This window comes from Copadichromis virginalis, linkage group LG22 (genome assembly GCF_057382275.1).
Source record: "Copadichromis virginalis isolate Kocher_CV1m ecotype Utaka linkage group LG22, C_Virginalis_male_GT1.1, whole genome shotgun sequence".
Lineage (NCBI taxonomy): Eukaryota > Metazoa > Chordata > Actinopteri > Cichliformes > Cichlidae > Copadichromis > Copadichromis virginalis.
Genome location: NC_140638.1, coordinates 1201710 through 1213523, shown reverse-complemented (window position 1 = coordinate 1213523; position 11814 = coordinate 1201710). Strand labels below are relative to the sequence as shown.

General features: G+C 42.4%; 1 protein-coding gene across 1 annotated transcript; it reads right to left on the bottom strand.

Moving 5' to 3' along the window:
• Positions 1 to 9201: 9201 nt before the first annotated feature.
• On the bottom strand, positions 9202 to 11385 carry LOC146682329 (uncharacterized). Its single transcript, XM_085446139.1, has 3 exons — positions 11341 to 11385; positions 10673 to 10729; positions 9202 to 10577 (listed from the first exon to the last, which is right to left on the bottom strand). The coding sequence occupies exons 2-3, from the start codon at positions 10710 to 10712 to the stop codon at positions 9637 to 9639; spliced, it is 981 nt and encodes a 326-aa protein (XP_085302265.1). The 5' UTR covers positions 10713 to 10729; positions 11341 to 11385; the 3' UTR covers positions 9202 to 9636.
• Positions 11386 to 11814: the final 429 nt, after the last annotated feature.

Below are 11814 nucleotides of genomic sequence, written 5' to 3'. Positions count from 1 at the left end.
CACAGGGCGCACTGCGCTATAGGGAAACTTTTTGAAGAAAATCTAAGACTTTTATGTGCGCCTTATAGTCGCGAAAATACGGTACGTCATTGTCATGAGACACTCTCGCAAAAAAAGAAAATCATGGTTTTAGTAATGCAGTAACGCAGCGTGCTTATGGGAAAGTAACAGTAATCTAATTACCTTTTTTGCAATAGCAATCCCCTACTTTACTCGTTACTTGAAAAAAGTAATCGTATCTGCCCGTCTCTGCTAACTAGTCTCTCAGCGTGACTCTGAGACAGAATGTTTGTAATATTAGTTATACTGTGCAAAATAGTACTAACACATCAGAAAGTACTAAAAGCTAATGCACAAAAGGAGATGTTTATTTATTATGTTTTTTTATTACTGCATACATCATGCATCTCTATAGAAAATACACACTTTGCTCACTGTGACGTATATGTCATTATCTTAGTGCACCTGCATGTCTGTGCGTACTTGCATATAAAATCACACAGGTGCAGGTAGAGGAAAATGTGTAATGGTTTTAGGTAAAAAAAACTTCCTTGTCAATTTACATAAAGATCGAAACTTGTGATAAACATCACAAATAAAGGCATCCCTTTCTAATGTGTTCTCAGAGTACATGTGATTGGAGCGAAACATTTCCCGGAACAATCAAACTCAAAGTTCCGTTTTCATGTTTTTCATGTAAAGTGTCCCACTTTCAGCGTCCATGCTTTTTTGGAATTGGGTTTGTAGAAGAAAATCATTAACAGTTATTATATTGAAAAGTGTTTTTAATTTGGGGAGGCATGGTGCCACACCCAGCTTAGTCTAGTTCTTCACTTCTGAGGCTGATTCGCTCTCCAAAAGTTGCTTCTGTTCATCTGGACGCAGCGTTTTGTGGGAGAAACGTTTCGTCATCATCAGGTGACGTCTTCAGTCTCAGCTGACTGCAGGTTTCAACCTTATAAACAGTACATTTGTATAATGACTGAAACCAGCCCACTGAAGGAACAATGAGCTGGGAGGTCAGTTCCTTAATCATAATTATGCAAATTCTCATGACCACTGGTCAACAACCACTGACCAAAACCCACTGATCAATGACCATGAGTCCCATTCACAGAGAGTTGGGGAATGGCTGCAATCACAGCATTGTAAGATGGTGACAGATGTACCCTTAGGCCCCCTCCTCCATTCAGAGATAGTCTTTCCCTTTTCACGTAAATGGCCTCCTTGACTCCGCCCTCAAACCAGCGTTCCTCCCTGTCCAGGATGTTACATCCTCATCCTTGAAAGAGTGTCCACTGGCCTGTAGGTGTAAATAGACTGCAGAGTCCTGGCCTGACGAGGTGGCTCTGCTGTGTTGTACCATCCTCTTAGCCAGAGGTTGTTTGGTTTCCCTGATGTATAAATCCTGGCAATCCTCCTGCACTTAACAGCGTACACCAGGGGTCGGCAACCCTAGGCACGACCATAGCTGGACTGGCCATCGGGCATACCAGGCATTTGCTCGGTGGGCCAATGATTTCTTTCTATTTTTTTGGTAAGGGTATAAACAATGAAGGGTGGTGGCTGGTGTGGAAAAATAACTCAGCTGTATGGTGGTGGCTGTCGCGGAACTTCCACAGATTCAGCAAGTGGTGGAGGCCAGCAGGTGGATGAGGGAAAGGGGAGGCAAGAGGAGAGACCCGAGGCGGCCGCCCGGTCCGAGTGTCAGGTGAACCGAACTTCAGGTAAGAAGTTCTGACCTGCAGTCCATCTGGGTCAGATATAAACCAAGTTTAGGTGGAGTTTATTTTCATTATGCTGACTTTTTACAGTCAGTTACAATAACTCGTACTGCTACTAGCTAGCATGAGGGAGTTTATACAGCTGGGTGGTGCTATGATGTTACTGATAGTGAACTTTATTTTGTTCATAAGGTTAGTAGAGTTTCCAACGGCTCCTTACAAAAATGGAATCGTCTCACATTCAGAGAAAATATTACACGTTTCATAAAGCTACATAAAGCCCCCCCCCCCCCCCCCCCGTCCCCTTCTGGCTGCCTCTGCCTCAATTTTATCCCACAACTTAGACATTCACATTACTCACACCCTCATTACACATACATATAGGATCTTGGGGGTGGGCACAATACACGGAGTCCAAGTTACCATCAGGGTGTACACCTCACCCCTGGCTTCGTTGCCCACCTCTCAATTTTAAATACACTTAGTCATTGAGGGCTAGCAGGAGGGACTATGCGCTTACCTGCTGCTCTCTGGCAGGTAGCTCCATGCCCTCCTGGGTTTTAATTGCACCTTAGAACACACATGCATCAACACTACAATGAGCGGGTGGAGGGAGGTTTGGAGTCTTCTCTCACCCCCGTTCTCTGCGGCCTGCTGGAGCAGGGGGGGCTAGTAGGAGGAGTTGGCCGTCCGGCTGCGGTCTGGTGTGTGGGGCCTTCCTGCTGCTGCGGAGTCGGGGCGGTCTGCCTCTCCCCACCGCAGGGAAAAGGGTAACACCACCTGGGTCTGGGTGCAGTTCCCCCCTCCAGGGGCAGGGGTACCTAGACCCGGTTTGTAGAGTACGCTTGGGGAGTGTGATTGCGTATACAGCGTCTCTTTATGTCTGTCTCCACGTCGGTTGAGTGTGAAGTACATATGAGAGCATGAGGGTGGGAATGGATGTTTGTATCTGTGTGTGCCTGTATGTCTGTGTCTATATGTCAGGTTGGGTATCAGACGCCACCTCTCTGGGGACATCTCAGGCCTTCCAAGGTTTGGAGGCCTATCTCCACCCACCACCACTTCCCCTGCCGGTGGCGGACTCCCTCAGGTGTCGGTGCGTTGGTCGTTCTTTGTATCTGGGGGTGGGCGTCCGGGTACACACCGGCTCACTCCTTGGCGGCCGCTTATTGGGGCTCGCTCGGGCCATTTCGGAGGTGGGGTGCCCCCGGCCTCTCGGCCTGGGGCTCGGTCACTCAGGCACAGCTGGCTACCGGCGGAGCCCACAGGCGCGTCACTGCAACTCCCCCTGGCTTCTGCTCCGCGGCTGCTGAATGAGCCCTCATCTGGGACTCTCCTTAGCTCTAACTGGGACAGTGGCGCGGCTGCCCCTCTGTTGGTCTTCCTTGTTCTCTTGTGTTCTGGGGGCCTCTGGATGTCTGGAGTTTTGATCCCCTCCATACCTGCTTGATACCATAAAGGACAGGGCTGTGGCCCCCCCACACTCCCTAACAGATCATTACATGGAGAAACCTTTGGAATGCAAGCATGCTGATCCACACAGGTATGCACACAGGTATGCACACATGGGTATTCACAGACGCGGACTAAAGCTTTCTTGGCTGCTGCCTCAAAGCACACTGTGCGCTGTCTATCTTGCGTGCTGAACAATATCGTCTATTATTTAGTAACTATTGATATTTATGACTAGGTAGTTTATTGTGATGGTGCTTTTTTTTTTCTATTTATTATGTTGCTCTTTGTTGTTTGCTGTCTCCTCTGTTTGTTTGTTTGTTTTTCTCCATACAGGTGACCCAGGAGTTTGTTTTTTTTGTTGTTTGTTGTTTTTTTTCTCTCTCCCCCCCCCTTCTCACCGTCTCTTCTCCCCTTTAGTTTTCTTTCTTTCATTCTTTCCCCCTGTCCTATTAAAAAAAAAAAAAAAAAAAAAAAAAAAAAGATGACAAAGGATGAACTGAAGCTCCGCCATCACGTGATGTCACATGCTGCTGTTTCTGATGTCACTTTAAAAAAAAAAAAAAAAAAAAAAAAAAAAAGTGAGAGGAAGGACTCATCACACCAATTCACAAAATCATCTACAACCTGTCCATGGCCTGACTCGTCCCCCACTAGAAGACTGACGATCACTGTGTCGTCAGCAAACTTCAGGATGTGTCTGTTTGTGAAATTGCTGCGACACTCATTCATGTACAGAATGAACAGAAGGGGAGAGAGGCAGCAACCCTGGGGTGATCCAGTAGAGGAGGAGAGCACATCAGAAAAGACATGATTCACCCTCACACATTGTGACCTATTAGTCAGAAAGTCTGTCACCCAGCCGACCAGACTAGTGTCAAGCTTGAAATGATTGTAAAGCCTGTCAGCAAGTAAGAGGGTTGAATTGTATTGAATGCAGATGAAAAGTCAGCAAATAATAATCTTGCATGGGTGTGGGGGGCCTCAAGATGCTTATACAAGAGATGCAGGAGTGTGACAGCAGCATCCTCCACACCTCTCCCTGCTCTATAGGCGAACTGGAAGGGGTCAAGATGGTGTTCAACATGCATTAAAATCTCCTTAATTATCTTCTCAAATGTCTTCATCACTAAAGAAGTCAGAGCCACAGGCCTAACATCATTCAGTGCCTTAGGAGAACTGCCCTTAGCAACAGGAACAATGATCGCATGTTTCCAAATTTTAGGTACCATCTGTAGCTCTAAAGAAAGTGAGAAGATATAGTGAAAAATCCCACTCAGCTGATCAGCACAAGTTCTCAGTACCTGTCCACAGATGTTGTCAGGTCCAGGACTCTTGCTTTTGGTGTGTCTAAAAAGATTAGCTACCCCTGTCTCATCAATACAAATAGATGGGGGAGTGATGGTCTTTTCCCTCAGTGTGCTGGTCTACCTAGAACAGTCAAAGTTCTCAAAACGAAGGTAAAAACTGTTAAGACTGTCTGCCAGATGTTTGTCAGCGGTAAACCCCTCTAAGGTAATGCTGGGAACGTCTCCCTCGTTAAAAGCAATTTTCCTTTTAAGAATCAGATCCTTAATATCTTTAGAGAGCCACGGTTTGTTATTAGGGAAAGTCTTAAATTCTCTGAGTGGAACCACAGACTCTTTGCAAAAAGAGATGTAGCTACACACCACATCAGTGAGTTCATCCAAATCACAAGTGTTCTCTTGAAACACGGAGCAGTCAGTGCAATCAAAACACCCCTGAAGGGCAACACAACTGTCTTTTGTCCAGACATTAGTCCGCTTCACACAGGCCTTCTCCCTCCTAATCACAGATCTGTAGGCAGGGAGGAGGTGAATAACATTGTGATCCGAAGAACCTAGCGCAGGTCCGGCCACAGACTTGTATGCCCCCTTAATTGGTCCATAACACAAATCCAGCGTTTTGTTATGCCTTGTAGGACAAGTGACATATTGAAAGAAATTGTTCAGTGATTTCTTAAGATTACAATTGTTAAAATCACCAAGAATAAAATTAGGAGCATCCAGAGAGAGAGTCTGCAGATTGTGTACCACTTTAAAAATGGCATCAGCAGCAACTTTAACGTCAGCCTTAGGATGAATGTAAACAACAGTGACAAAAATTTGAGGGAACTCCCTCGGTAAGTAAAAAGGCCTGACAGATACTGAAAGGAGCTCGATGTCAGGAAGACACAACCGCCCCCGCACAGTAAAATTATTACACCAGCCCTGGTTGATATATAAACAAACCCCTCCTCCGTGAGATTTGTGTGTTACTCCACAGTTCCGATCCAATCTGACAGGGGTCCCAAAGCCGCTGATTCGCAGTTATGAACTGTTTCTGAGAGACAAATAACACCAGGATCCTTTTTTAGGTAGCTGACAGCTGGTAACTGTGCAGGGGCGGGTCTAGCAAAGTGTTGCCAGGGGGCCAGGTAGGGCATTAACAGGGAGAGGGGGGCACAAAGAAATACTTTTCTTTCTAATTGTCATTTAAAATTTCTAGCTTTTAACAAATAATTATCCGAATCTTGCGAACAAAGTTTTTATCTGATGTAAAATGTAGAGATGGCACGATGCCACATCTTTATGTCCGATACCGATATCATAAATTTGGATATCTGCCGATACCGATATGAATCCGATATAGTGTTTTTTAATCAATAAAACTGTTTTTTAAATATCTTGCTGCATTTTGTATAAGCTCATACTCAAGTTTAAATAAACAACACTCAAGTTTACAAAACAAAACAACAACACTAAAGCTATTGTAGTAGTATTTATTTATTTTATTGTCATTGTCAAGAACAATGAAATTGCGTTTGGGGCTTCCATACAAACCAAAAAAAGAAGAAAATAATAAATACCCCTTAAAACCCAAGTGTACATATTTAACCCAGTGTGACTCCAATGCAATAAGACAATCCTTAGCAATAATGTTCGTAGAAATTCAGACAAAGACCTGAGAAACATGACAAAATACAACAATGCAACCCATTCAATATTATTGTACTGTGAGATATGATATCAGATATGATAGTTATCTATTTAAGAAAGAGGGGGGGGGGGGCAGGAGGGGGAAGAGAATAAAGATATGATGCACCAATGCAGACCAGTTCATTGCTATTAAGAAGTTGGATATGGTTATTGTCCGTGAGAGGGGGGCAGAGAGTTCAGGAGCCTCACAGCCTGTGGATACAGGCTGTTGGCCAGTCTGGATGTTCTGGCCATACAGATATTCTGTTATACCTGTGTGTAAAAAACACACTGCACCCAAAACATTTCATAGTTCAGCAACACTGATCAATCTAATAAACTTAAACCTGCTCCATCCTCCCTATTCTGGTATTTTAAAGAGTACTTAGAAGAAATATTAAGCAACCTAACTAATAGGGTTCCAACTCCCAGCAAAAGAAAATAGGGAACCCCCCCCCCTCCACCTCATGATGCTTAATCGACGTAATCAACCTTAATTTGATGCAGTGTGAAAAAAAATGCACAGAAATCAATTATTTTTCAAGAAATATTAAATAGACTCAACATCTTTCTTCAGCAGAATTGCAGACTGTACAGATGGTACCTTCCCAAAGGAAAAGTACTATAGCTTACTAGGGTATATTAGACTTAACAGTTACTATATACAGTAATGAACTTCTATACATTTTACATCAGATTAAAACTTTGGGTGTCAGATAATTATTTATTAAAAGCTCGACATTTTAAATGAGAATAAGAAAGAAAAGTATGTCTTTGTGCCCCCTTTTCCCTGTTCATGCCCTATCGGCCCCCCTGGCTAAACTTTGCTAGATCCGCCCCTGCACAGTTACCAGCGTCAGCTACGTAGAAAAAGATCCTCGAGTAGAAAGTAATATTAAATACATTCTAACAACAGCTGATCAAGCTTAAACGTGCTGCTGTTGTTCAGCCGCTGGTTTCCTCTTTCTGGTGCAAAGTGGGCCAAAAACAAAGAAGACAGACGATCAGCTGATCATTGATCAGTTTCATGATTGAAGTAGCAGCAGGAGAGAGAGAGGAGGCAGCCGCTCCATATATCGGTTGTTAAGCTTAACGTGGGAATGCTTTACAAACATTTATCCGCTGGTCATTCGACATGAGGAATGACTTCTGCATTCTTAATTCAGCTCAAGACGCTGTAACAGTAACAGTAACACTTTCAATCCGCTAGTAAAACGTAGTTCTATTAATCTGCGCTCATTACTCTTGAACCAGAACTGGATGCAAGTCCCAAAAGAACTGAATTGTAGAACTGAAACTGAATGGTGAGAAGTGAATCTGAAATTATTCGAGAGCTTAATTTTTTACGGATAAAAGCAAATGAATTCATTTTCAAAATATAAAATTCAATTTCAATTTAGTGATGATCATTTTCAAATCAATAAATGGAAATTCAAATTAGGCTAATTCAAATTCCGTTTTTAAAAGCATTTATTCAAGTTACAATTCAGATTCAATCCGAGCGATTCAAATTCAAATTTAACTTATTCAAATTCAGTTTCTGATGACACAGATTTCTGCCCATAAAACCTGCAGTCAGCTGACACTGAAGAAGTCACTTGGACGAGTGACGAATCGTTTCCCACAAAACGCTACATCCAGATGAACAGAATCAACTTTTGGAGATTTACTTTCCTGGATGATTGAGATGCATCAAGACGATATTCACTCTGTTTTCTGTTGTTGGAACAGCATCTATCATCCGTATGGAGGCCTCCTGGTTGACTCAGTGATTCTCCCAACATTTTCTTCAACTGACAATCATTGCCTGTCTTTAAACACGTGTCTTAGGTTCAATGTCAACACCATTATGGACTTTGTCTCCTCCTCCTTTGGCTCTTCCATCTCACTGTGCAGAGAGTTGAGGATTCATTTATGTCTGATGTACAGTTGGTCTTGTAAAGTACTTTATTTGTACTCTTAGATGTTTCTAGAAATATCTTTCTGGGGTTTCTTCTTTCTTCTTAAATCTTTTATTTAGAGATGCTGTGTTTTTCTCTCACACCTTTGGTATCTTTGCGAGCCCTTGTAGGGGAGATACAAGGGCTCGCAAAGATGGTAAATGTGACCTGGTTCAGGACACTGGCCCACATAGCTCTTTCTTTAGACTAAGCAGCACTAAATGACCCATTTCTAAACCAAGCTTTACCAAACTAAGTAATGCAATGATCTGGCAGGTGGTTTCGGGTAAGTGGCAATTAAGCACGAGACACAGTATAGAGTGCTTTCTACAACAAGCCATGTATACTTTACTTTCAATAAAAGGTTAGTGTTAGTTTGCTTTGCTTCTGAGAGTCTCAGTTCTGGTCCTGACAGTTCATAGCATGCTTCCTTTGCAGTTTTATTTACACAGCGCCAAATCACAACAACAGTCGGCTTTTATATTGTAAAGCAGACCCCACCGTAACACATACAGAGAAAAACCCAACAATCATATGATGTGAATATGTTTCTGTGTGTGAATGTGTGTGTGAATGTGTGGATGACTGGATATGTAAAGAGCTTTGGGGTCCTTAGGGACTAGTAAGGCGCTATATAAATACAGGCCATTTACCATGTTTCTGAACTGAACTTATGGAGTTGGCAGAACAGAGACAGATTTCTGCCTATTTCTGTGTCAGTAGCTGTTTATGCATAAATTTAATTTTGACCACTTTTGTTTCTTGTTGCTCTCTCGCACTTTACTACTTTTACCACTTCTATAGTTCTTATTAGGGATGTTGTGATGAAACTCACCTATGTTCTGCATCTATTCTCAGCACACGGCTCTTCTGATTTAGTTCAAGGCAAAAACATCAGGAACAAAAGGTTGGAGACATTTTTGAGCCTACCTGTAACCTGTCCAGTGTCTACAACACATGCACAGATGAACATAGCAGAAGCAGTGCAATAAATATTTTTTGTGGTCTTGCTAAAAATTCACACAAATTACATTTAATATAGAATAATACAGAAATAGCCTGTTTTTAAGTTAGTCGACTGAATTAGAAAGAATGAAAATACAGAAATACAGTTGTTAATGTCATTTATTGATTAATTCTACAATCTAGTGTTAAATGCAACTGTTTTCACAGTACACAACAGACAGAAGTTAGGATAAATGATCAGATCAATAATATTTACACAACTGAACATCTTTCTTTCGTAGTTAAATATTTCATCTAAATGCTGACCCTCTGATCGGACGAATGCAATTAACTCATGTGAAAATAATCTGGGATCCTTTTGAACATGCACACTATACAGAGCAAGTACACATATTTACCGGCTTCTAGAATCAAAGATACATTTCCCACACTTCTATTTATCCCCTCCGTTTCGACACTTTCATATAAGATGAAAAATAAACATAAAACACGATCAGACTGGAAATGAAAAGATGAGCTAGAACTGTAAATACGTGTGCTGTTCATTGCAGATTAATTACAGTCACATGTTGCTCTTTATAGAAGTGCAGCAGCGATGATGGCCACTGTGACAGAAACCAGGCTGACTTCATTAACCACTGCCCCCGCTACTACTGCCGTGGGTGTAGCTTTGGTTGTGGTTGTAGCAGCTTTGGTTGTGGTTGTAGCAGCTTTGGTTGTGGTTGGAGCAGCTGTAGTTGTGGTTGTAGCAGCTTTGGTTGTAGTTGTAGCAGCTTTGGTTGTAGTTAGTGCAGCTGTGGTTGGAGCAGCTGTAGTTGTGGTTAGCGTAGCTGTGGTTGCGGTTGTTGTTGGAACAGCAGCTGTGGTTGTGGTTGGATCAGATGTGGCCGAGGTTGGAGCAGCTGTGGCCGTGGTTGGAGCAGCTTTGGTTGTGGTTGGAGCAGCTTGGGTTGTGGTTGGAGCAGCTGTAGTTGTGGTTGTAGCAGCTTTGGTTGTAGTTGTAGCAGCTGTGGTTGTGGTTGGAGCAGCTGTGGTTGTGGTTGTAGTAGCTTTGGTTGTAGTTGTAGCAGCTTTGGTTGTAGTTGTAGCAGCTGTGGTTGTAGCAGCTTTGGTTGTGGTTAGTGCAGCTGTGGTTGGAGCAGCTGTAGTTGTGGTTAGCGTAGCTGTGGTTGCGGTTGTTGTTGGAACAGCAGCTGTGGTTGTGGTTGGATCAGATGTGGCTGAGGTTGGAGCAGCTGTGGTTGTGGTTGGATCAGATGTGGCTGAGGTTGGAGCAGCTGTGGCCGTGGTTGGAGCAGCTGTGGCCGTGGTTGGAGCAGCTGTGGTTGTGGTTGGAGCAGCTGTAGTTGTGGTTAGCGTAGCTGTGGTTGCGGTTGTTGTTGGAACAGCAGCTGTGGTTGTGGTTGGATCAGATGTGGCTGAGGTTGGAGCAGCTGTGGCCGTGGTTGGAGCAGCTGTGGCCGTGGTTGGAGCAGGTGTACTAGTGGCTGCATCCGTGGTTGTGGTTTGTGTGTCGGCTAAAGATGTTCAAGAGCAACATTGATGAAATTATTTCACTTTCAGGCCCGTCTCCTGTACAAAGTAGAATTTGTGATATTTTGCGTAAACTTACCAACAAACAGAAGCAGGATGGCAAAGATCTTGGTCGTCATTGTGGAACGATCCTTTACTGTTTTAAAGATAAAATGATTGGTCATAGTATGATGTAACATTCAGAAGTGTTCAATGTGCCCTCACATTTGTCATTATTCCTACTCATATATCATATTATTATTATTATTATTATTATTATTATTATTATTATTATTATTATTGTTGAAAAAAAGGATATAAAACATGAGAGAGAGGATATGCATTTATCCTAACTTTGGAAATTCCCACGTTAAAATAACCAAAACATTAAACACAACCTATAACAACATAGCTTAACTAAGTTGGAATAACTGAAAAACAGAAAACATAATTACATAGATACAAGGGAAGTAAAATAAAATAAATGTGTTGACCAGCTTAATAAGTAATAAGTGATTTTTATGACAAACCTTTGTTTAAAAGGAGAAAAATAACTCTAGACTTTATTTTTTAAGGAGTAAAACTATAAAACCCTTTTTCTCCCAGAAACAAAAGCACGCAAAGTACTGTCATAATATCTAAAGTGTTATTTCTTTCTTTCTTTCTTTTTCTATTATTTTCTATTAAATAATATAATGGAACAAAGACAGAGCCAGCAGTTTTCACTGAGGTTAAATTTGGTAAAATATCCAGGATGAATGAACTTACAGGTTTCGGTGGCTTCCCTCCTGAGATAGAAAATGTGATGCTCACAGAGTCCAACTGTTTAATTGTCGATGTTCTTCAGTCGTTTTATACCCACAGAAGGCTGACCGTGACATCAGGTGCTGAACAAAGACACAGGGAGGGAAACTGGTTGGGTGACTTCTCGTGTTAATGTGATATTAGATTTACTTTTAGTTTTTTTTACTGATGGCTGTGAACAGAGTGAGCGAGTCTCCAGCCATCACACGGCAGAGGCTCTTTCAGGCTCGGTGCTGGGTTTCAGCCAATGGGGTTAGAGATCTTGTCAAATCCACAGGCCTTCAAGCACCTTGAAAGAGTAGTTGTCAAACAGCTAACAGATCATCTGCAGAGGTTTATTTGAAGAGTTTCAGTCAGGTTTCAGAGCTCATCACAGCACAGAAACAGCTTTAGTGAAGGTTACAAATGATCTTCTTATGGCCTCTGACAGTGGACTCA